Below are 26547 nucleotides of genomic sequence, written 5' to 3' on the forward strand. Positions count from 1 at the left end.
GGCAGGCCTCTACCCACCAAAGGAATTCTAACTGTAGGCAAGGTATTATAGGAATCATTGCTTCTAGATCCTGAGAATGTTGACACCATAGGCTTTTTAGATACCATTGTAGTTTCCTCATATGCAGTCTTGCATATGGAAATAGTAGAATGCACAAGGACATGAACCCCAAGACTTGCAGTATTTGCCTTGCAGATAGCAGGGTTTTTGTGGCCACTAGTTTGAAGTAAGTTGTCAAATTAATTTGTTTCTCTGGCGTGAGGAAAGCCATCTGGGAAGTTGTGTTCAAGCTTGCTCCCAGGAATATAATTTGTTGACAGAGTACCAGATGTGATTTCTTTTTGTTTATGGTGCACCTCAAACACCTTTTGTACAAATGCCAGATGATTCAAAATTATGTCCTGGCTTTTTGACTGAATTAGACAATCGTCCATGTATGGGTATAATTGAATATTTATTTGCCTGCAAAATGCAATAACTGGAGCTAGGCACTTTCTGAATACCCTGGGCGCAGTAGATAAGCCAAAGGGCTGTGCAGAGAACTGATAGTGCATGTAGCCTGCTTTGAAGCGTAGGTATTGTCTGCAAGATTCTCTGATTGGGATGTGCAGGTAGGCTTCCTTTAAATCCAGTGTTGCCAACCAGGCATTCTTGCCTAGCATAGGCTGTAACTGGTGAAGAGTTAGCATCTTGAATTTTGGAATCACCAAAAAGGTGTTTAAGGTAGAAAGGTCCAGGATAGGATGCCATGAGTTGTCTTTTCTGGGTACCAGGAAAAGTCTTGAGTAGAAACCTTGTTCCATTTCCTCTTCAGGTACAGTTTGAATAGCCTTTATGCTTAAGAGAGAAAGTACTTGCTTTTGAGCCTCTGCCCACTGATTTGGGGGTAGATCTGGCCACCCGTTTGGGTTGGTAACGTGTGGAAGTGAAATATGTATCCTTGGGAAACTATATTTAAAACCCATTTGTCCTGGGTAATGAGTTCCCAGCTTTCTGCCTGCAGAGCAATCTTTCCCTGTAAAAGAGCAGTTAGTTGAGAAGTGCTTGGAAGTTTTAAAATTAAGTCATTGAGACAGTTTACCACAGGGGGGAGTCTTACTACTCCCTGATTTGGAAGTGGGAGCCCCCCACTGCTTAGTCCTCTGAGTACCCTTTGACTGAAGCCTGGGTGTTCTGTTGGTTCTGGTTTTGGACTGAAAAGGCCTGGAAGAGGCAGGAAAGGACCAATTCTTAGAGGGCCAATGCCTACTAAATCTTGGAGGCTGTACTTGTAGGAAATATTTAACAGTTTGCATAGATTTAGCTTTTTCCTCCATCTTTTTAAGAACTTTTTCTGCTTTGTTGCCAAACAGGTGGTCCTGATTTAGGGGAGCATCCAGCAATTTAGCTTTGACATAATCTGGCAAGGATTGCTCCTTAAGCCAAGCATGCCTTCTAAGTACAGATCCAGTGACAGCAGCCCTGCAAGATGCCTCTAGAGAATCAAAACCACATTGCAAAGTATGTTTTCCAACGTGTTCAGCAGAATGCATTAAATCCTATAAATCCTTGTTTTCAGCACAATCAGGAATCATCATCATTTTCTGTTTAAGCAATCCAATAATATGCTGCTGATACTTTAACATATCAAACTGGCAATTTAAGGCCCTAATGGCCAAGGTTGCAGAAGTGTATAGCTTCTTACCCCATCTATCCAGCGCCCTGGAGTCTCTATCAGAAGGGTTAGGATTTTTGGCAATAGTAGCCTTAATGCCCTTGGGTGCCTGTGAAATGGTCTCAGGATCCACAGTAGGATTTTTAAAAAGGAACTTGTGAGAGTCAGGAACACTGTAATATCTATCAGGTTTTCTGGGAGCGCAAGGTAAAGAGTCAGGGGTCAAACTAGATTCCGAAAAGACATCATCAACAATGTCTAGTACAGGAGGGATAGCTAAAGGCCTGTGCTGGGGCAGGAGTAAGAAACCCCTAAGCCTCTTTTTAGAATCAAGAGTAATACTGGCTTTCCCAACGAAAATGCTCCCCAAGAGTATGCAAGGTTTCACCAAAAGAGAAATCCTCGGGGGGGGCGGCAGCAGAGGGAATAGAGTCCTCTGCATCAGAATCCTCATAAGTAGATAAGGGTAAATCCTGGTCATCAGAGGAAACAGAAATTTCAGAATCCTGGTCAGAAGTATCATAAGCAAATTCAGTCCTAGGTCTCTTAGAGTGGGAAGGTTGGCTTCCCCTGATTAAAGTAATAAGGTCTTCAGCCATTCTTATCATTTGTTTTTTTAGGCATAGAGGCCTGACCATGCGGTCTGGGCATCAGTTTTCTAGGCATGGTTCGAGTTTTAGGCATTGAAGAAGAAGATGGCACTGGTTTAATATGCAAGTCAGTAGGCCTGAATATACCCTCAGAAGCCGATGCCTGCACAGTGGCTCCAGACCCATCCAGGGTAGAGACATCCGCAGGTTCCACAGTTGAAGCATCTCGGGGCATACTGGACTCCGAATGTGTCTCAGTAGAGGCCTGCGAATCTGAAGTGGCGGGTATCAAAGGCTGCGAAAGCACCTCACTGACTACCGGCGAACTGGCAACTGGCTTAGGAGAAGCGTCATCGGCAGCTTTGGACCTAGGCGGCCTGTCTCTTGTCTTTATCTTTGCGTTTTTTCAGAATGTCAGCAGTCGGATTGCTTACCGAAGACATATCTGGATAATTGAACCAAGTACCAAAATATTTAGAAGCGAAAATATACCGACAACGAATAGTTTGTTGCTTACATAAGGCACAAAACCGACAGCGAGGTACATCGTGGTCAGGGCCTAGGCAAGGAATACAGTACGAATGAAAATTTTTATGAGGTATTTGCTTTCCACAAGTAATACAATTATTGACTTTTACTGACATCGGTTTAGAGCAAGAAAGTTTCCCCAACGGGGTACTTAGCTTTAGTTGAAGACTTTGGTTCTGAAACTCGAAAAAGAAAATTTCAGGAGTCGGCCGACTGGCACTTGCAAACTGCTTCTGCTTCGGGCACTGCACGGCAAGACAGACTGATGTAATGGCGTCGGCTGCATGCTTTATACCCCTGACTACCTAACTTCATGGAAGATGAGACAGCAACCGATGCAGGACCCAAGACTTTGATAATCAGGCCGACTGAGGGCTACTGCAAGCAGATAACTCAAATGTGATGACTGCAACAGTGAAACACGAAGAACATCTGAGCAGTTAATAAATGATAAATAAATAAATATATAAATAAAACTGAATGCCTCTCTACTCACAAAGGATACCAGTCTGACTCCCAAAAAACATTGTGTCTGGATTTTTTATTTACCAGTTGATGAGCACTGGAGAAGGATAATCCCATCGGATGGATCTAAATTTGAAGTATTGTGGAAAGAACAATGCATACTCTTATCCAACTGAATGATGACTTACCTTCTGAGATGCTGCTTCCCAGATGAAACAGTCTATATAGTCTTTACCTGCACTGATGATGTACAGATCACACTATAATTTCTAACATCTTATTTCTCATTTTTTAATTCTCACTGAGGTTTCTTTCTTGCACTTTTTTTTTTTTTAAACATACTGCTCTTCCAGCTGTTTTTTTTTTTTTTTTTTTTTTTAACTATTACTAAGGGCTGTCAGTGCAGTTTTATATGTTCTCGGTTTTTTTTCTATAGGGTTTTCTGACTTGTGTTCATCTGTTATTCTGGTGCAAGTTTCTGCCATCATATGCAAGGTCTACACAAATTATTAAGACATACCTTAACGTATTGACATTTTCTTTTAAGTACTTTGCATAATCTAGTATTTGTACATTACATGAGGTTCAGGGTCCTCCTGGATTATGTGACGAAGGAGACAATTTCTGTCTAGTTTACTAACTTGGTTGCCCTAATCAAATAGCTCACCATTATAAAACACACCACATGGGAAGAGTTGGACCTTTTTATTACACAACAAAAATATACAAGGAATTGCTGGTCCTGTAGAGTTTCGAAGAACAGCCTAAGCTCCTTCATTACTGCTCTACATTTTTCACTCGAAGCACTACAGGCACAGAGGTACAAGGTATCATTCCCAAGTCTGTAATAACTAAATCCACAAAATCAGGTGGTGTGACATCATAGACTAGATTTAGAAGGCGCAAACAGCTGTTGTTCTGCCAGTCCTCCAAATGAGTACTTCCTTTCTGGGTCACAATGAGGTCATCAGGGTCATCTGAAATAAATATAAACACTAGATGAAGGCAAAATACATAGCTTTACATTAAAGTTTACACAAAGCTGTATCCTCAGTGTTGAACAGCTCAATAACAGAGGCATGTCAACAAGGTACAGCTGCACTGTTAAAATAAATATATAACACAAAGATAAAGTTTTATCCAAAAATAAGCAAGAACACTAAAACATGTTTCATGTCTTATTTCAACCACAGTTATTTTCTATGCAGCCTGTGGATGGGAAACCTGAGGCAGAATGTAAGAATACAAATTAAATATTGAAAGAGAGTGAGCAAAAAACAGAAGTGTAGTAAATAGAGGCAGCTCATGATAAGCACACTATAGATATATATATATATATATATATATATATATATATATATATATGTGTGTGTGTGTGTGTGTGTGCGTGTGTGTGTGTGTGCAGAAAAATGCATCACTACACACAGTCAACACTTATGAACGTATTACCACAGCACTCAAAGTCAGAAAGGCCCAAACTAATGCCATCTGTATAAAGAAACAGCTGCAACATACAATGTTTTTTCAAAGGACTCTGCTTTCTCAGTTGTACTCTCACCAATAAGTAAATGACTGCTTTTAATTCATTCTAAGGTATATATTCTACATGACTCCTAAACATAAAATATATGCCTATACTGAGAGGCTGACCTCAATGAGCTCACTCTGCAGGAATATCCACTGATAAGAACATGGATGTAATCGTTGTAATCATCTCACTTACAATGACTCTCCTCAAGTAATGAAGCGAAAGTCTGGGGTGTTCTCCCAAAATAGAAATTCCCTTACTACTCATGTAGGCATGTTACTAGCTGCCAACAGACTACTACCTATCAGGTTTAAATATGTGACTCTCGCACTCCACCAGTATAATGTGCTCTATACTTTTTGTCTGTGTCAATTACTTTGTTACATGTGATTAAATAATGTGTATTAGCAAGTCCTCTGAATGCAAAAAATGCTAACATTTTCTCATGTATTTGTAATTGTGGAGATTTTCTCCACAGGCGTCTACTGAAAATGGGCTTTGGCCCAGCAGACCATTTGCGTAAACAAATGGAAATAAACAAACATACCAATATGTAGAAGTGTTACATATCAGAAGGTGACATAGTTGGTGAGAAACAACATATGGCCAAACTGGATCAAAATACTGAGCGTGCATGTGAAATACAATTTGTGAGAATATGCCTTTGTTTGGAATGGGGTTATAGTTAGTCTCAGGGTGGATTAGGGTCAGTGTTAGCATTAATGGTGGAGACCAAAGTTACAGTTAGGGTTGGGAGTAAGGTTAGAGTTAGGGTTAAGGTTAGTATACCAAATACGGGTGTAGCTGGCTTACTTACATGTACTAACCCTAATCCTAACAGTAACTGTTAAAACAAAAGAAAATAAGCTCAATCAGACAAAACTGCGCCAGGTGAAAAAAACAAAACAAAAAAAAATTGTCTCAAAGTACCAAGGAAGATAAACTTTAACATATTAAAACCAACACACTTTCGTGCAATAGTGCTTTTGCAGTAATTAACCTGTATTCAAAATTTTACTTTTTAGGCCTTTTCCACTGCACAAAGAGAAGGAGACCTGACTGTATGTCATAAGACCCAGGTTTCACTACTGGACCTGGTTCCTAAGCAATCAAGCTGGTCAGGGTAGGAAGGAGCAGCATTTTGCTGGCTTGGTTATACCAGGTGAAAGGAAAGGGATTCACAGCTAGGGCAACAGCACATGGCAGAGACCAGGGACTCTAATGATCTACATACAAAAGACAGACTGATATCACTACACTTTAGGCATGAGAAATACTGTAAGTAAGGCATCATAAAAAACACATTGCCTGTGGGTGGTAACTCACTTCTGTTCAGCTCTTTCTTCAGCTGATAATATGGTTATTGCCATACACTGAGGTAAAAAAATGAGACACTACAGAAAAGAAGGGATCTTGAAGATCAGGGTTGGGAGGTCTAAAAACTTAAACATACACTGCTACTGTAGGTTATATTTACTCAACTCAGCAAGTCTCTTTAGAAAGTACAGCTGAGTTAGGAATTTGCTGTATATGAGTATATTCATTGCTGCAGTCCCAGCATCTGGGATTTCTGCCTGCAGTAGTCAAAAGGTCAACCTGACTTCCAGAGCTCTACCTTCCCCCCTCTTGGCCTCAGCCAACTGCCTCCCACCTGAATTTTGGTGGTTTAAGAAGGAAGTTTGTAGTGGCCATTTTCAGGGCTTTCTTGTCCTGTCAGAACCAGGAGACCTCTGTGGAGGTTCCAGAGCACAGGAAGACCTGGGAAAGACACCTTCAGAGAGAAGTGACCCAACCACAAAGCTGCAATCCACCTCTATGGGCTCTAGGTGTTTAGACGGAGTGTGCTTGGAAGGGACATAGAAAAAAGGCAGAGGTAGGGTAAATAGGATACTTAACCCAATGCCAACATGCCCAAAAGAAGAGAGAGAGTGTATAGTGGAAAGTGATTAGGACAACAGTGAATAGTCTCAACTTTTTTATAGTTATGGTAAGTTATCACAATTCTAGTCTAATCATTGTAATATTCACTGTTGCTATTGTGATGTCTAGAAATACTTCCAGAAGTCAAGGACCAGCGGGCGGCTGGCCTTAAGAAAGTTGTGTGAGCAGACCATAAAAGACAGTCACGGCAAACCCTGCCCTAGACATGAATGTAAAACTTAGGTTGTAGTGTTTAGTGAAAGAATAGACTGATGACCAAGTAGCGACTTCTAAAAGGGATTGAGTGTTTACAACCCTGAAAAAGGCTGCTGTGGCTGTAGTAGAATGACCCTTAATGTGGTCAGGAACAAGCCTTTTTAACATATTCAGCTTCCCCTTCTTGCCCTTTGCAAATAAGTTAAAAGTTGATCTGACTTCTTAGCTGCTTAGCCATTTTCCAAATACAATCTCAACTGTTTGTACTCATCCAAGGAATATAACATTGGTCCTCCCTTGTTCTATGAATAAAAAAAAAAACAGGAAGGTCAACAGCACAAGATTTGTAATTCTGAAATCCCCTGACACAGGAAACAACACTAAAAAAGTGATTCAACACCATGACTATGAGGGGAATGAAAGCAGATGGTTCAAAGGATGTCAAACCCAGCTTTTCTAAGACACGTAAGGTACAAAGTAGAGGAATTTATTTTTCTGTTGCTTTATGATGCCACACATACTCCAGGAACTGCTTAAGAGGCAGATGGAAATAGCTGAAACATCCAACAGTCGTCTTCTGTAATGGTTTGACAGACAGGTGAGAACCAGGGACTCCTATGCATATTTAGCAAGTCCTCTGAAAACATGCCTGAATAACTGGATGAATGCTACAAAATCCAAGCTTTCAGCCTTAAATTCCACTGATTTGGGTGTAGCAGAAACCCTGTGTTATAAGTTCAGAAGTCCATGTGCTCATGCTGAAGCAACAGTATGGGTTCAGTCCTTGCCAGGCACATAAGGAGGGAAAATCCATGCTGGCTTGACCAAAAGGGAGCTATAAACAGCATTTTGGCATGTCTTCCTTGTTCTGTAATACTCTGGGGATCAACAGTACTACAGGGAAAGTAGACAGACTCATAACTAAATCATCTGGCACCCAGGGCAGTTCCCCAGTTCCCAGACCATTGAAAAAAGGAGAGTGGGGACAAGCTTAACAGACTAAAGCAACTCTGGATGCAGTACTGACATTCATCTAAGAAATTGAAATATTGCCCATCTTTATAAAGAACACTGGCACAACACTCGCACCCCACTGGCAACTGCTGATCATGCCCTTAACAGCTTGCGTCCCCTTAGTCCAAGTTATGGCTCTACGTACAGAGACACACCTGTACATGGCATGGAGAAGGCATTCACTGTCAATGATCTTACAGCTGCTGCTATGGTACACGATGTTCTCAGCTGCCTTTTGTCTGGAGAAGCATTAAGATCTACATCTGGCACACCCTACCTGTGTGTATGTGTCAAGTCCAAGGACACATTACCTACTTAAAATCCTTTCATGTGCATCCAGTTGTGCACTGCTTAGCTTGTCTAAAGCATTCTTCCAAAATGGGATGTAGTTAACCTCATGTCCAGCCCTGATTCCTGGGTTATTTCCCAAGCAAGATTCCTAAACTGCAGAGTAAATATGAACAGGCTCCTGTGACTTATAAAATGTACCACATAGGTTTGGAGATGCTTCCTAGGCTACTGATGCATGAAGATCTTTACTGCATTACCAACAAGTTGTAAGTTCTTGTAATTTAAGTACCAATAATCCAAACCAAATGGTATTCCTATCCATAAGGGGCAAGGGTTCTGCTGCTTAAAAGATCAAAAAGGCAGTCAGCTTCTCAATCACAAAATTCAAATCACAGACAGGACAGACAGTATGCTTGGAGGTATTTGGAGAAGACTGAATTTCACACATTGTTTCACAGCTATCTGAAAAAATCTGGCAGGATACAGGGTCAAAAAAGCAAAGACAACACATAATTTACTCATCAGTGAAACTTCATTTAAGTCCTCAGTTAAAAATAATAAGCAAGGTAGTCCACAGGCTTGTGGTGTAGAGGGATAACGCTCTGACTAAAACCAAAACAACCTGAGTTAAGTAACAGTTTGGGTCCTAGATGAACCAACTGAAAAGCATGGGACTGATCAGTCCACACCTTCTCATACGTCCTGTGGGAAGGGAGGCAGTCTTATTCACTGCAGTACTGATATCCTGCAGATGCAGGGTGTTAACAGCAAAGCAGAACAAAAATCCAGGGACAGGCATCTACCAAGCAGCAGATATGAGTGGTGTAGCGAGGAATAATGTATATGTGCAAGTGCAGACAGGGTCAACTGCCCATATAGTGAGAAGTACTGGAGAAGGTTCAGTACAGAACAAGAAAGAGGGCCAACACCATAACCCTGATCTGATGTGGAAATCTGTACCATTTAGACAATTATTTCTGATGGCAGCTCTCTTAGATTTGTTTAGTATATTTTCATCTCTGAAGAGAAAACACGATATGAAAATTCAACCTAAAGTCTTTCTAGCAAGGACACTGACAGATTTGTTTTTCAACATTCTGCCTTTATGAAGTGATTACAGATTTTCAAGTAGAAAAAGAATGACAGGTTGGGCGAGTGATGTGGAAACCAATGGTGAGCTGTACTTGTCTTCACCATTGATGAGCTATGAGAATTAGATGTGTTCTAATTAAATTCAAACTAGGCATACGGTTGGACCACTTCCTAAACTTCTACCTGGATTACACACACACACACAAAAATCAACTCTTGCCTATTCTGGGCTAATAGGATCTCTCCTTTTCTTTCCAGACCCTGTAAAAATGCCACAGGTAAAGCTGTTTTACTGACTCAGACAGAATACAGTCGCCCACTAATTGCTAAAGATTCTGAAAGAAATATATCCACCATTCAGTCCTCATCAAATGCCATTTGCAGATTCAACACACTCTCCCAAAAAATGGACAATACTGCAAAACTATTCAGAAAGTTAATTGGCTACCTGTGAAACCACATCCTGATTTTCTGCTTGCCTCTTAACTATTTAAACTTATCACCTTCCAGACTATTCAGAGATGCACCGATATACAGTCTTAGACATCTTAACCAGTCATGTCGTCTCCACCAAACTAGGCTTCACTGCACAGACCACGCTTTCTCAGACCTTGGTCCCAATCTGTGGGAAACTTTCCCTTCTTTTCTTAAAGATCATTCCTCTTTACCCCATTTTCCATTCACAAATAGAAGCACATTTCAGGACACTAGGAAACTGCAGTTGCTATCTCTCTCTGGTCATACAACTTAACTTTTTCATTTCATATTCTGCCTACATACCTTGTTCTGACTATTTCTGACTGTGATTCAATCATGCATGTCAACTCTGATGCCACTCTACATATAATGCATGCATATATGGCTTTTTTATTCAGTGACTGTACATAATGCCATTTGTCTATTGCCTTTATACCCTCAAGCCAACTATGATATTCACTTTGTATATAATATCTGCATATACTGCATTGTGTCATTCAATCTGAATACAATCTCATGTATCTATTGTGTTTCTCCCAGGTTGGGACTGAAATGAGTGCAATGGGATCAGTCCTCCATCCTGATTAACAAATTCAAAATAAAATAAAATAAAATTATCTTTCCTTTATCTTGAGAATTATTCTCTGAATCAGTACTGTTGGAGGAAACAGAGGCCCAAAAGATGAATGCATTCATCAACCAGTCTTCCCTATGAGGGGCTATGAAACAAAATAAGGAAAGCTGATTCAAATGAAAGGCAAAGAGATCTCCCTTTAAAAACACTATAATTTGATGATCAAGAGAAACTGCTTTATGCCAAGCACTGAAGAAGGAGAAGATAGTTACTTATTTGCTTAAATGTGTTTTGCCAGAATACTTAATGGAGCTGCAATATAAATGGCCTGAAGAGACAAATCTACTTGAACAGCCTGCTCCCATAATGTCACAGCTAATATAGGGAATGATAAGAGTGACCCTTCTTTCATATTCATATTCATTATAAAACACTCCATAATAAAATAAAAAATGAATCAGTAAAAAATGTATATGTTTTTTGAAAACAGTATTAATCCATTTAGAATAACTACAAACTTCAATGTACTACACAGAAATAAATGTACTTTAATTACAAATTAATATTTTGTAATGGACATGTAAAATAACCTATACCTTGTAGTTTAAATCCTGGTAATAAAAAGTCTAAATAATTACACCACCATTGCTCTTTGCTTAAGAATTTGGGCTATAGATATACTGTCATTCAACCCTGGTTTACAAGTAGCATTTAGAGTTTTTATGACCTTGGCTAACTGCAGAAGAAGAGGGAACCAGTGCCGTCTTGGCCAAAAAGGGGTCACTAGCAAGATTCTTTGTTTTTTCCTGTAGAATCTTCAACAGGACTTTCTGAATTAGATGGAAGGGGGGCATGCATAGAGAAACATCCCCTTCCATGAGAAGGATAGAGCATCTATCTTCCAAGCCTGAGGGTGAGGGATCCTGACACAAAAAAGAGGAAGTTATCTGTTCAAAGGGGAGGTTAAGAGGTCCAATTCTGGACCCAGTGAACTAGATCCAGGAACACATCCCTGTGAAGCATCCACTCATGGGATTGTGTCATGGATCTGCTTAATACATCTGCCACTGAATTCTGGGGAAAGGGGAGGTAGACAGCATGCAGTGTCACTTTGTATTGAATAGCCAATTCCCATGCTTTGATAGCTTGGCAACAGAGATGCTAAGATTCTGTGCCCCCCTGCTTGTTTATGTAACAAAGGGGAGTGGTACTGTCTGTACGAATCTTGAGAGGTCTTGGCAAGAATTGAGGGTGAAATGTCTGCAGGGCTAGAATCAGAGCCTTCATCTCTCTGATGTTGATGTGCTCCCTCTTTTTAGAGGGGGGGGGGCAAAGGCCCTGCACCTTCCTGGAAGCAAAGGTTGCTCCCCAACCTAAATCTGAAGCGTCTGTGAAAAGCTTCTGAGCTGGCTGAGGTACCTGAAGTGGTAGGCCAGGGTTCTGACTGAGTTGCTGCATCCACCAATATAGCTGTACTGTCAGGCAGGGAAGAAGAAGAATCAGAACATCTAAAAGATGAGCATGCTGGGATCAAACTGTCTTCAGGAACCACTGGAACCTTCTCATGTGTAATTTTGCAAAAGGTAACATGGTGATTGTGGAGGCCATGAACTCCAGCAGTCTCAGAAACTTCCTGCCCGTAATGTAAGAAAGAGGCAAGAGAGACTCCATGTATGCTATGACAGAAATTATTTTTTTCTGAAGGGAGAAAAAAATATCATCAAGTCTGTCCAGAACCTGCACCTCAGGAAAATGAGATCCAGACTTAGGGTTAGACTTGATTTTTTGAAATTTATTGAGAATCCTAGGCCCTGCAGGAAAGGGATAGCTAGGTCCAGGTGCTGGATTAACAGGTCTGGATTGTTGGCCAGAAACAGCAGATTGTCCAAGTAGGGGTAGACTTGCAGCCCGTTCAGCCTCACATAGGCTATGGCTGGGGCTAGGCACTTTGTGAATACTCTTGGAGCACTGGAAAGACCAAAAGGCAAGGCAGAAAACCAAAAGTGCAAAGAACCTACTGAGAAACGCATGAACTTCCTGAATTGTGGGTGAATAGGGATATGTAGATAAGCATCCTTGAGATCTGAGAGGCTAGGGAAGGCTTGAGGGGGAACCAAGGGAAGAACAGATTGCAGATATAGCATCCTGAAAGAAGGCACCACCAGGAAAGTGTTCAATAGGGAAAGGTCTAGAATGGGCCTCCAAGGGTAGTCTTTTCTTGGGATGAGAAACATTCTGTAATAAAACCCCTTTCCTGCTGCTCTGGAGGAAAGTAAAGTTGTGTACACTTACCATAAATGTAGATGTTCAAGTGTATCCACTGTTTCAGTCATTACATTTGGGTTATCTGCTTACAGGTAGCCCTCAGTCTGCCTGATTAACAATGTCTTGGGTACTGCGGCAGTTGCTGTCCCTTTTTCCATGATGTCAGGTCGTCAGGAGTATAAAACATGCAGCCAACGCCATTACATCAGTTTTTCTTGCCCCAGATGTCAGTTGCCCCCCTAATGGAAAGCAGTTAAATATAAAAATACAATGACATACCTCCAACAAAAAAGAAAATACACAAAAAAGCTTTTAAGCATAGTAAAGGAAAGTAGAGGTATAGCTAAAAGAAGTTAGGGGGCTGGAGGGAGGGTAACCAGGACTGCAACAGTGAATACACTCGAACATCTACATTTATGGTAAGTGTACACAACTGTACTATGTTCTTCGTGTTTCACTGTTGCAGTCATTACATTTGGGTAGATTCCCAAATCTATGGTTGGGAGGAGGAATTTAGATAGCATTAGGACCGCTATAAGGCTCTGCAAGACTGCAGTGGCAAAGCTAGCTCTGGATTTAGAGAAATTTGGTAAATGATAATGCTTGATGAAAGTATGTACAGAACTCCAGGTAGTAGCTTCTAGGATGTCCCTGCTAGGGACGCCTCTGAGAAAGGCTGTAGAGGTAGATGCAGCCCTGGTAGAGTGAGGTCTGATCCCCTGTGGGATAGGTTTTCCATGGTGCTTATAGCAGAAATGAATGCAATGGCCTATCCATTTAGAAATGGTTTGCTTTGAAATAGCCTTCCCCTCTGACCCTGCAGCAAATGCCACCAGCAGTTGTTCAGATTTCCTTTGAGGTTTAGTCCTGTCCAAGTAGAATCTAAGTTGTCTGTGCACATCTAAGGAATGAAGTATCTGTTCCCCTTTGTTCTGTGGATTGGGAAAGAAGGTTGGCAAATGAATGGACTGATTAAGAGCCACACTGGATACCACCTTGGGCATGAAGGTTGGGTTGGTTCTGAGGGACACCCTGTCCACATGAAAGATGATGAAAGGCTCCACTGCCATAAGGCCCTGTAATTCAGATACCCTTCTTGCTTCAGTGATTGCTAAAAGGAAAGCTGTTTTCCAAGAAAGAAATTTTAAGTCTGCAGTAGCAGCTGGCTCGAAAGGAGGTAGAGTGAGTTTTTCCAAAACAAAGTTAAGGTCCCAGGCTGGAGTTGGAACTCTCCTGGGTGGTCTCAAAATTTTGGCCCCTCTGAGGAACTGCTTGAGCAGTGGAGAGAAAGTACAGTTTTGTACCTACCATAAATGTAGATGTTCGAGTGCTAATACAGCTGCAGTCATAACAGATGGGTTTTCCTGCCATCAGTTGGGTCCTCGGTCGGCCGAATTCCAAAGTCTAGGTCCGGCGTCGGTTGTTGTCGCTTCCTCCCTGACGTCAGTGCGACAGGGGTATAAAAGATCCAGCCAACGCCATTTTCTTCAGTTTTTCTTGCCCCAGATGTCAGGTGCCCCCAGAAGGAAGGCAATACATAAAATTATGTAATAATGCAATGCAATATAATCAAAAAACAGTAGTTGCAAGCAAATACACCATAAAAGAATACCCCAATCAGGTTGTATGAGGAGGTGTTAGCCGTTAGGCCTGTCCCAAGAGGGGCAGGAGGGAGGGAAACCTGGACTGCAGCTGTATTAGCACTCGAACGTCTACATTTATGGTAGGTACAAAACTGTACTATGTTCATCGTGCATACAGCTGCAGTCATAACAGATGGGTAGAATCCCAAAGCTAGAAAAGAGGTGGTAGGCACTAGGTGGAACTAGGAGGAGCCAGGATGCCCTGCAAGACTGCAGTGGCAAAGCCTGCTCTAGATTTGGAGTATAATGGTAGGTTATAGTGCTTGGAGAAGGTATGTACGGAACTCCAAGTGGCTGCTTCCAAAATATCTTTGGTAGGAACCCCCCTGAGGAAGGCTGCAGAGGTAGCTGTGGCCCTTGTGGAGTGAGATCTGATGCCTGCAGGTACAGATTTACCATGAAAAGAGTAACAAAAGTGTATGCAGTGGGCTATCCACTTTGAGATTGTCTGTTTGGAAATAGGCTTCCCTTGAGCTCCTGCAGCATAGGACACAAAGAGTTGCTCTGATTTTCTGAAAGGCTTTGTTCTGTCCAAATAATAACGCAGCTGTCTGTGAATGTCCAAGGAATGTAGTAGTCTTTCCCCTTTGTTTTGAGGATTAGGGTAAAAGGTAGGTAAGTGGATAGCCTGATTCAAGGCTACCCAGGATACTACCTTTGGCATAAAGGACGGATTGGTTCATAAGGTAACTCTGTCCTGATGGAGAATGATGAAAGGCTGCACAGCCATGAGGGCTTGTAGTTCCGAAACCCTGCGAGCTGAAGTGATTGCCAGGAGGAAGGCTGTTTTCCAAGACAAGTATTGCAGTTCTGTTGAAGCAGCTGGCTCAAAAGGAGGCAAGGTCAATTTTTCTAGTATGAAATTGAGGTCCCAAGCAGGTACTGGTTGTTTCCTTGGGGGTTTTATATTCTTAGCCCCTCTGAGGAACTGTCTTAAGAGGGGGTGAGAGAATAAAGGAGGATCAGTGTTGTATTCTGCAGAAATGGCTGAGGCATGGATTTTGATGGAGGAGAATGAAAGTCCATTGCTTAGCATCTCAGCTAGGTACTGTAATATTTGGGGTAAATTCAGTATTCCAGGATTCTGACCCTTTTCTCATTCCAGGCACAAAACCGTTTCCATTTCGCAGAGTAGGCTTTTCTTGTAGAAGGTCTTCTGGCCTCCAAAATGACATCCTGCACCTCCTTGGAGAGTAGGGCCTGTTGTGAATTTAAGGAATCTTCCATGCGGCTAGATTGAGTGTTTTCAGCTGACTGTGAAGAGTTTTGAAGTTGTGCTGAGTCAGTAGAAGAGGCATTAGAGGCAGGATCCATGGTGGGGAATGCGTCAGGCTTTTCAGGAGTGGGTACCAGTGTTGTCTTGGCCAGTCTGGAGCAATGAGAATCATCTTTGGTCTGTCTACTCTGGTTTTTAATAGAACTTTGGGCAGCAGAGGGAGAGGTGGAAAGGCATAAACTGTCATTGTTGCCCAACTGAAGGAGAGTGCGTCCACTTTCCAGGCCTGCGGATGAAAGGTCCTTGAGCAGAGTTTTGCCAATTGGTGATTTCTGTGGGAGGCAAAGAGATCTATGTCTGGCCTTCCCCATGCTTGAGTTATCTTTGTGAAAACTTGAGGATGCAACTTCCATTCATGTGGATCTATCATATTTCTGCTTAGGTTGTCTGCCAGTGTGTTTTCCTTGCCTGGCAGGTACTGTGCTTGAAGCTCGATTTGTAATTCCAGAGCCATGCTCCAAAGAGACATGGCTTGCCTGCATAGGGGGTATGAATGGGTACCTCCCTGTTTCTTTAAGTACCACATTACTGTGGTGTTGTCCATCCTTATCAATAGCTGGCCTGGATGCAGTAGGTCTTTGAAAGCTATAATAGCATTTATTACTGCTAGCATTTCCTTCTGATTGATGTGTAGGTGCTTTTCTTTTTGGGACCATTTGCCCTGAATGCACCGATCTGTCATGTGCCCCAGTAGTCCGAGGCATCTGTTGTGATGATTTGATTTGCTTGAGGCTTGCAGAATGGGAGACCTGTGTTTCTTTGGCATGCTTGAGCCCACCACAGAAATTCCTTTTGAAGACATGGAATTAGTGGTATTATTGTTTCCAAACTGTGGCTGTGTTGAGACCATAGGTTTTTTAGGTTCATAGGTTCATAGGTTTATACTAGGCTATCTGCCCTAAGGCATTTATAAGCCTAGCCCAAATTTTTGTGGCTTACGCCACCCCTTATATGAAAAAATACTGTGCCCATTAGTTTGTTGTGCCTCTGTCCAGCAGTGACACAGAGATGATTCCCGGGGTAAACCTACGATCTCCCATCCACAGGTCTAGATTTCTCTTGAACAGAGTCAGCGAGGTGCTCTGCCTCACATGGACCGGGATTTTATTCCACAGCATAGGGAGTCTCTGAGTGATAAATCTATCCCTCCAGCATGTCCTATTTATATCCGTGCTAAGGTTTAAGTCGCTTGCTCTAGTGGTTTTGGTGGATTTGGATTTTTTGAGGTGGAGCATGTCCATTAATTCCGGGTTGGACATGGCCTTGTATGTCAGGCACATGTCACCTCTGAGCAGACGGTATGCGACTGAATAGAGCTGGAGTTTCTTCAATCTGGCAGCATATGACAGATTTTGGAGTCCCTTTATCCTTTTGGTGAGGAACTTTTGGGGTCTCTCCAATTGCTGCAGATGTCGGGTGAGATACATCCCGAATGGGGCATTGTACTCGATCATTGGTCTGATAAGTGAAGAGTACAGGGGAACAATAACCTCACTAGATCTGGATGTGAATCCCTTCATGATCAGGTGGGCAATGTAGAAGGTCTTTCTAACCACTTTAGCAATGTGAGTGTCAAAAGAAAGGCCACTGTCAACCTGGGTCCCCAGGTCCCTGATAACCTCTTCTGTGCTTAGTGGATTGCCACCTATATGGTAGCTTGGGGTTACCTTGTTTTTCCCGAAGGGTATGACTATACATTTTTTGGCGTTTAACTTCAGGCCATGGCTCTGGCACCAGCTATCTGTTTCCGTGAGTCCCTTCTGAAGGATATCCGTGTCTGATGCACTTTCCAATATGGCGCCCAGTTTGCAGTAGTCTGCAAACTTTGTCAGCCAAAGTCCTCCTATGTTGGCCTGTACTTCTGAGAAGTAGATACCAAACAATAGGGGGCCAAGAACCGAGCCCTGTGGGACACCACTTGTGACCGGCTTGGAGTCTGACACAGCGACAGCAACTCTAACCCTGTGGGTTCTGTCCTTAAGCCAGTTTGCAACCCATCTTGTGACATATGGGTTTACATTTAAGCTGGTAAGTTTTTCTACAATACCCGAGTGGGGTATTGTGTCGAAAGCCTTTGCAAGGTCAAGGTAGGCTGTATGGACTGCCTTTCCCTCATCAATGGCCTTGGTGACTGTTTCGAAGAAGTCGACAAAGTTCAAAAGGCATGATCTTCCCTTGACAAAGCCAAACTGGGTCGGGTCCAATGTCTGCAAGTCCCCTATATCTTTGTTTATGAGCTCCATTATGATCCTCTCCATAGCTTTGCAGACTAGACTTGTTAAGCTTATGGGGCGGTAATTACCAGGGTCCGTGAGGCGCCTTTGTGGAGTGGGACAACAGTTGCCGTGACGCCACTCCTTGGGCACGTATCCTGTGGTAAGGCTGAGATTAAACAGCTGCCTTATGTGCGGGTTTAATTCCTCATTTAGCTCGTGTAGCACACAGCCGGGGACACCATCCGGTCCCATGGATGCTGTGTTTTTAGCTTTAGAGAGAGCAGCTTTCACCTGCGCATTTGAGATGTCCGGGAGGCTACACTCGGCTGGGATAGTTATCTCTCCTTTAGGGGAGAGGGGTGAAGTTTGCACTGAACCTGTCTGCCAGTATGTTGGCAATGTCTGTGGGTTCAGTGATTTTTGTATCATTTTGGACTAATTCTGAGCATATCTGGGAGTTTCCACCCAGGTTCCTAACATAGCTGAAAAAGGCCTTATGATTGTCCTTTGAATCCATGGCAATTTTCTCTCAAAATTGGCCTTAGTTGATTTTATGAGTGCTCGTATTTTTTACTAATAATGATCAGGGGTGACTTCCCTTTTATGGATTTTGTTCTATCATGTAAGAGCTTTCTCCTCTTATTGTAAAGTTTGTTAATGGCTGGGGTCCACCAGACTGGACGTTTGCCCTTTGTGGAAAGAGTCTTGGTTTTATTTGGGATTGCCTGATCCATGCAGTCCTGGAGGTGTTCATAGAAGGCATTTGTAAGGGCTTCCGCAGCTTGGGTTGTGGTTTCCACTGGCTCAGGGGCCTTGAAGGATACCACACCAGTCTTGAGTAGTGTGAAGTTTGCTTTAGAGAAGTTCTTCACTATGGTCTTTTTTGTTTGGGGTGGGGGCGGGATGTGGAATTCCAGTGAGATTAGTTTATGATCAGATCTCACCAATGAGGGATATACTTCCGGTGTGGAGCATTTTGTCCCCATGTTTGTGACAATGAGATCTAGTATATTTTCTCCTCTCGTGGGAACAGTGACTAGCTGTTAAATGGCATTTGAATTTATGAACTCCAGGAACCCCTAGAAAGTTAGGGCTTGAGTAATGTTCCCAGTCTATATTCGGGTAGTTGAAGTCACCCAATATGATGGTGTTTGGAGATACATTTATACCCTCCAGTGTCTTCAGGAAGGCTGTGTGGGGTTCCTGAGTTTGAGAGGGTGGCCTGTAGCATGCTACAATTTGTAGAGCAGTTTTGCCTATGGTTAGTTGCACCTGGATGGTTTCCAAAGCTTCGTGCGTTGCCACCAACCTGGAGGTGTGGGTATCCTTTATGAAAATGGATACACCCCCTCCTTTTGTGGTGTGGTCCGGGTTTTGGGGCCAGAACGCATGATATGAGGTAAAACCTAATAGTGCCGGGGTGCTCTCAGGAGCCTTGAACCAGGTTTCAGTTACAGCACAGACATCGATGTTCTCCATACTGAGAAGGGCCTCGAGTGCGTGCATTTTGAGATTTAGACTTCTGGCATTGAGCAGCATTACCCTCAGTTTCTTCCCATTTTTGTTTTCTAGGGTGGTAGGTTTAGAATTTGAGCCTTGCCTAAAAAGGCACTATGGGGGTGGCAAGAGCCTTAGCCAATATCCGGAATCCCAGGGGTGACAGGTGCAATCCGTCCCTTGAGCAGCGTGGCTTGTCAAGCATGTCATCCCAGGGAGACAGACACTGGATCCCTTTGAATGACACCAGACATTAAGCCAATTGTTAAAGCTGATCATCTTGTCTCTATATTGTGGCATCATTCTTGGTGAAGGAAGGATACTGCTCAGGGTTAGGGACATACCTGCCTGGGCTACATAATCAGAGAGCTCCTCTATGTCTCTTTTCATGTAGTCCATGCAGTTACACCTCAGGTCTCTCACACCAGCATGGACAATGACTGTGTCATATTTGTACTTGCCGTGGAGTGACTCGAGTGCTTGTGTTATGTGGCGGATTCTAGCCCGATAGGCAGCTTACTGTGACCCTCTCCTTGTTCAGCCTGGTGAGTGGGACGCCAGTGTGTCTGACTATGGAGTCACCTATGACAAGTATGTTTGGTGTTGTATTTGGCCTTAAGGGCTGTGACTGCTTTGCACACTGCTTTTGTGGTTTATGTGTTGCTTGTGGGGTGTCTTGAGGTAGCAGTTGTTTGGGTGTCTGCTTTGGAGGCCTCTGCTGTTTAGGTAAATTTTACTCAGAGCCTCCGAGTATGTCTTTGTGTGTTTATGTGTTTGATTCAGTGGAGTGGTAGCATTATGTGAGGCTGGTTTTGTGGTGTGTGTAGTTGCCTTCTCCTCCTGTCTGGTCTTGCCAGTCCTGAGTTGAGAGAGCTCAGCCTCCAGTTTGGCTAAATAGCTGCATCTCTCGCAAGTATTTGTGTTATGTGGGAGGAGGAGAGGGTTGTCTGTGTACATGAGGCAGTTATAACATTGCCTCAAGATTCCCAGATTCACCAGCTGGACCGGAGAGAAGATTGACAACTGACCTTTGGACATGCTAGAATAATATTGGGAATTCCTTAATTGAAAACAAGGGCCAGTGGGGAGTGAGGGTGTAGTGCTTTTAATTTTTAATTTTTAGTACTTTTAATTTTTAGTGCCATTTTAGGTACCATTGAAGTTTCCTCATATGCAGCTTTGCACATGGGATTAGTAGGATGCAAGATGCCATGAATCCCAGAGCCTGCAGGATTTTCCTTGCAGTCAGCCTGGTGAAAGTTGCCAGTTTTCTGAAGTATTGAGTTAGTTGCCCTTGTTTCTCTGGCGTGAGGTGGGCCATCTGGGTGTTTGTATCCAAGCTGGCAACCAGGAAAATTATTGTTTGAGAGGGTATTAGCCTTGATTTCTTTTTGTTGACTGTGTATCCCAGAGAATTCAACATTATTACAAACTCCAGATGTTTCATAAGTATGTGCTTGCTGTCCGCTTGGATCAGGCAGTCGTCCAGATATGGGTATATTTGTATCCCTTGAAGTCTGCAGTAGGCGATTACTGATGCCAGGCATTTCGTGAACACTCTGGGCGCAGTAGATAAGCCAAAGGGCAATGCAGAGAATTGATAATGGGTTGAACCTGCAAGAAATCTGAGGTATCTTCTGTAATCTTGTCTGATTGGGACATGCAGGTATGCCTCCTTGAGGTCCAATGTTACCAGCCAAGACTCCTTGCTCAGCATGGGAAGAAGCTGCTGTAATGTGAGCATCTTGAATTTTGGCACGAGTAAAAATGTGTTTAGGATGGATAGGTCCAAAATAGGTCTCCAATCATTTCCCTTCCTTGGTACCAGGAATAGTCTGGAATAAAAACCTTGATCCTGTTCTTGTACAGGTACCTCTTGAATAGCTTTCATGTCCATGAGATCTGAAATTTGTTTTTGTACCTCTGCCCTTTGATTGTGTGGCAGGTTTGGCATGCCTCTCATTTTTGGAAGGGTGTGAAAGTGAAATCTGTAGCCTCTGTCTATAATGTCCAGGATCCATTTGTCTTTTGTGACAATATGCCAATTTTTTGAAAATAATGCCAGTTTTCCGCCTAAAGGTGCTGCCATTTGAGCCTTGCTTGGCATGCAAAGGGGAAAGTCATTGGTTCTGCTTTCTGAATGGCTGTGAACTATCCTCACCACCTCTTTGTGTGGGTGTTTGCCATTGTCTGCCTCTAAATGATCCTTCAGATTGCCCTCTGCCCCACGGGTGCCTGTATCTACCTCTTTGGGGTCTGTCCGTGGCTGGAAAGGACCAATTTTTGGAAGGCCAATTTCTACTGAAACGTGAAGGTTGTACCTGTAGGAAATCTTTTACTGTTTGCATTGATTTTGCCTTTTCCTCCAGTTTCTTTAATACCTCCTCAGCTTTAACACCAAACAATACATCTTTTTGCAGAGGGGCATCTAGTAATTTAGCTTTGACATGATCTGGTAAGGTTTGCTCTTTGAGCCATGCATGTCTACGTATGACTGATCCTGTAACAGCAGCTCTACATGAGGCCTCTAAAGCATCAAAACCAGATTGTAAGGTATGTTTACCCACTTGTTCTGCACTATGTATCAAATCCTGCAACTCCTTCAAGTCTGGTTGTTCAGGTTGTGACATTTTGTTTCTCAACTGTGATAACAGAAATTGTTGGTACTTTAACATATGGAACTGACAGTTTAATGCCCTCATGGTTAAGGTGGCCGAGGTGTAAACCTTTTTCCCCCACCTCTCTAAAGCTCTGGAATCTCTCTCTGAAGGTAATGGATTTTTAGCAGTGGAGGCCTTAATTCCCTTGGGACCCTGTGATATAGTTTCTGGGTCAGCCGCATGGCTTTTGTATAGAAATTGGTGTGAGTCAGGAACCCGGTAATACCTGTCAGGCTTGACTGGAGCTGGAGGTAAAGAATCTGGGTTAAGGCAGGCCTCCGAATACACGTCATCTAGAATGTCTAAGACAGGAGGTATAGCCATAGGCCTGTGCTGAGGGAGCAAGAGGAAATCCCTAAGCCTTTTCTTGGAGTCTGAGTACTCTTGGCCTTCCCAGTGGAAGTGTTCCCTCAAGGTATGTAAGGTTTCCCCAAAAGAGTAATCCTCGGGGGGGGGGGCAGAGGGAATGGACTCCTCTGCATCAGAATCTTCAAAAGGGGAGTAAGAATGTTCCTGGTCTTCAGAATGGTCTGAAATAATGGAGGCCTGGGGATTCTTCCTCCACTCTGGGTCTTTTGTCCAGGGGGGGGGGGATGAGAACCCCTAACAAGAGTAATCACATCTTCAGCCATTTTGAGCATCTGCTTTTTAGGCATGGGGCCTTGAGAAGGGCCCTGTGGAGCTTGTCTTTTAGTATGCATGGCTGATTTAGAGTTAGTGAAAGCCTTGATGGAAAAAGAAGAGGAAGGCCTGTAGACACCTTGAGAGGTGGCAGGTCTATCTAAACTCTGAGTTTCACCGCCAATAGTGGCTTCGGTATCTGTAGTCGGGGTGTGGGCCGAAGAGCCTGCGACCTCGGGCACAGAAAACACCGCCAATGAAGTGTCGTCGGTAGTCAGGGGCTGCGCGGTAGAAGTCGCGGACCTTGTATGTCGGTCCTTATCTTTGCGTCTTTTACTCAAAACTGGAGTCGGGAGTATCCGACGACATAATGTAATTAAATTTTTTGCCAAAATAGTGTTGGGCGAACTCCGCCCGATGCTTAATAGTGTGTCTGTTGAATGTAGCACAAAAACGACAGGCCGAGACGTCGTGGTCTGGGCCTAGGCAAGGAATGCAGAGGGAATGAAAATCCTTATGCGGTATTTGCTTCCCACAAGAAATGCAATTATTAACTTTGTCTGACATCGGTCTGAGGCAAGAAAAGTTTTCCCAACGGGGTACTTAGCTTTCAAGAAGACTTCGGTTGAAAAATATTCGTAATCTCAGGAGCTGGCCGACCGGCACTTGTGAACAGCTTCTGCTTCGGGCACCGCGCGGCAAGAAAGACTGAAGAAAATGGCGTCGGCTGGATCTTTTATACCCCTGTCGCACTGACGTCAGGGAGGAAGTGACGACAACCGACGCCGGACCTAGACTTTGGAATTTGGCCGACCGAGGACCCGCCTGACGGCAGGAAAACCCATCTGTTATGACTGCAGCTGTATGCACGATGAACATGAGGGGAGGTACTGTGTTATAATTAGCTGAAATGTCTGAGGCGTGAATTTTGATGGAGGAAAAAGATAGGCCCTTGTGAAGCATCTCAGTTAAGTATTGTAAAATCTGAGGTAAATTGGGTGCTGCTGTGCTCATCCCTTGACATTGGTTCCAGGCACAGAATCTTTCCCATTTTTTAGCATAAGATTTTTCTAGTACTAGGCCTCCTTGCCTCTAAAATTATATCCATCACAGGTTTACTGAGGGATGCTAAAGGAGAGATTAGGTAATTAGCCAGGCTGCTAGGTTCAGTGTTAGAAGCTGAGGGTGCAGAATCTGGTTCTCCTGCTGAGATAACAGGGGAGGTGTCTGAGGCAGGTGCCATGGGGATAACCATGACACACTGCGCAGGAGGGGGTACCAGTGTTGGCGTGGCCAGTCTGGAGCAATCAAAATCCTCCTTGGTTTGTCCTGTTTGATTTTTAGTTGTACTTTGGAGAAAAGAGGCAGAGGGGGGAAGGCATGGACTGATAGGTTTTTCCCAGCTGAAGGACAGAGCATCCACCTTCCAGGCTTGTTTGTGGGGAGTCCTTGTACAATATTTGTCCAATTGGTAGTTCTGGGCAGTGGGAAACAGGTCTACATCTGGGCTCCCCCATTTGCTTGTCAACATGATGAAAATCTTTGGTTCCAGTTTCCACTTGTGTGAGTCCATGAGGTTTCTGCTTAGTCTGTCTGCCAGTGTATTTAATTTTCCTGGCAGGAATTGAGCTTGTAGGTGCACTTGGTAGCTCAAGGCTGTGTTCTACAATGTCATGGCTAGTCTGCAGAGGGGGTTAAGAATGTGTACCCCCTGCTTGTTTATGTACCACATAACAGTGGTGTTGTCCATCTTTACCATTAGCTGTCCTGGAAGAATGTAGTCCTTGAAGGCTGTCAGAGTATTCTGTACAGCTAACATTTCTTTTTGATTGATATGCAGGTGCATTTGACTTGGGTTCCATTTGCCCTGAATGCACTTCCCTGCCAGGTGAGCCCCCCATGCATAGTCTGATGCGTCTGTTGTTAGGGTTAGGGCGGCAGGTGGTTGTGTGAAAGGTAGTCGCTTGTTTTGGTGGCAGGCCTCTGCCCACCAAAGGAACTCTAGGCGTAGATAAGGTACGATAGGAATCATTGCTTCTAGATCCTGAGAATGTTGACACCATAGGCTTTTTAGATACCCCTACAGTTTCCTCATATGCAGTCTTGCATATGGAATTAGAAGAATGCAGGAGGCCAAAAACCCCAAGGCGTGTAGTATTTGTCTTGCAGATGGCAGGGTTTTTGTGGCCACTTGTTTGAAGTAGGTTGTCAAATGAATTTGTTTCTCTGGCATGAGGAAAGCCATCTGGGAAGTTGTATTCAAGCGTGCTCCCAGGAATATAATTTGTTGACAGGGTACCAGGTGTGATTTCTTTTCATTTATGGTGTACCCCAGACAAGTTAGAACCCTCTGTACAAAGGCCAGATGATTCAAAAGTATGCCCTGGCTTTCTGCCTGAATTAGACAGTCGTCCAGGTATGGGTATACTTCAATATTTCTTTGCATGCAAAATGCAATAACTGGAGCTAGGCACTTTGTGAATACCCTGGGCGCAGTAGATAAGCCAAAGGGCAGTGCAGAGAAATGATAGTGTGTGTAGCCTGCTTTGAAGCGTAGATATCGTCTGCAAGATTCCCTGATTGGTATGTGCAGGTATTCTTCTTTTAAATCTAGTGTTGCCAACCAGGCATCTTTGCCTAGCATAGGAAGCAAATGATAGAAAGTTCCAAGATGCACGAAAAAATACTAGTAACCAAAAGTAATGCACCCAGTAGCCATCATGGAAAACTCAATCAATCAATTAAGAAAAAAACTTGCTTAAAGACACATACTCCAATATAAAATAAATACTAAATTCTCAAGTATAAAAGTCTATATACATGCATGCACGGCTCTTGTATGTGTCTTTAAGCAAGTTTTTTTCTTAACTGATTGATTTAACCTAATTCATTAGATTAATATGTGCTAATTTTTTAGGTATATATAGACCTCTTCAAGCATGTGAATTATCCTTGTTCTGATGAAGTCATTGTCTATGATGAAAGCGCTTAACAACTAATGGATTTTGCTGGTGTTTGATTCAAATAAAGTGGAGTTTTCCTTGATGGCTACTGGGTGCATTACTTTTGGTTACTAGCATAGGAAGCAACTGGTGAAGAGTCAGGATCTTGAATTTTGGAATCTCCAAAAAGGTGTTTAGAGTAGACAGGTCCAGGATAGGATGCCATGAATTGTCTTTTCCGGGTACCATGAAAAGTCTCGAGTAGAAACCTTGTCCCTTTTCCTCTTCTGGTACCAACTGAATAGCCCCCATGCTTAAGAGAAAAAGCACTTGTTTTTGGGCCTCCCCACTGATATGGGGGTAGGTCTGGCCACCTGCTTGGTGTTGGCAACATGTGGAAGTGAAATCTGTATCCCTGGGATACTATATTTAAAACCCATTTGTCCTGGGTAATGAGTTCCCAGTTCTTTGCATGAAGAGTAATCTTTCCCCCCAAAGGGGCAGTCAGTTGACAAGTGCTTGGAAATTTTAAAAGGAAGTCATTGAGACAGTTTACCACAAGGGGGAGTCTTACTACTCCCAGATTTGGAACTGGAGGCCCCCCACTGCTTAGTCTGTGCATACTCTGGGACTGCAGTCAAGGAGCTCTGCTGGGTCTGGGTTTGGACTGAGAAGGTCTGGAAGAGGCAGGAAAGGACCAATTCTTGGAAGGCCAATGCCTACTAAATCTTGGAGGCTGTACTTGTAAAAAATCTTTAACAGTTTGCATAGATTTAGCTTTTTCTTCCATCTTTTTAAGAACTTCTTCTGCCTTGTTGCCAAGCAGGAGGTCCTGGTTAAGGGGAGCATCCAGTAATTTTGCTTTAACATGATCTGGTAGGGATTGCTCCTTAAGCCAAACATGCCTTCTAAGTACAGACCCAGTTACAGCAGCCCTGCAAGATGCCTCTAGAGAGTCAAAACCACACTGCAAAGTATGTTTTCCAATCTGTTCAGCTGAATGCAATAAATCCTGTAAAAATCCTTATTTTCAGCACAATCAGGAAACAACATCACTTTCTGTTTGAGCAATCCAATA

At 43.2% G+C, this 26547-nt stretch overlaps 1 protein-coding gene across 2 annotated transcripts in view; it reads right to left on the reverse strand.

Annotated features, from left to right (window-relative positions):
* Positions 1–3927: 3927 nt before the first annotated feature.
* Positions 3928–26547, reverse strand: part of EIF2B4 (eukaryotic translation initiation factor 2B subunit delta) — a 979702-nt gene continuing 957082 nt past the window's right edge. For both annotated transcript variants that reach the window (XM_044061494.1, XM_044061493.1), the window contains exon 13: positions 3928–4214. In XM_044061494.1, coding sequence (XP_043917429.1) covers positions 4015–4214 — 200 coding nt within the window. In that variant the 3' untranslated portion in view covers positions 3928–4014. The remainder of the gene's footprint in view (positions 4215–26547) is intronic.

Source organism: Protopterus annectens, chromosome 2.part0 (assembly GCF_019279795.1).
Source record: "Protopterus annectens isolate FY-2018-M chromosome 2.part0, PAN1.0, whole genome shotgun sequence".
NCBI classification, from domain to species: domain Eukaryota; kingdom Metazoa; phylum Chordata; order Ceratodontiformes; family Protopteridae; genus Protopterus; species Protopterus annectens.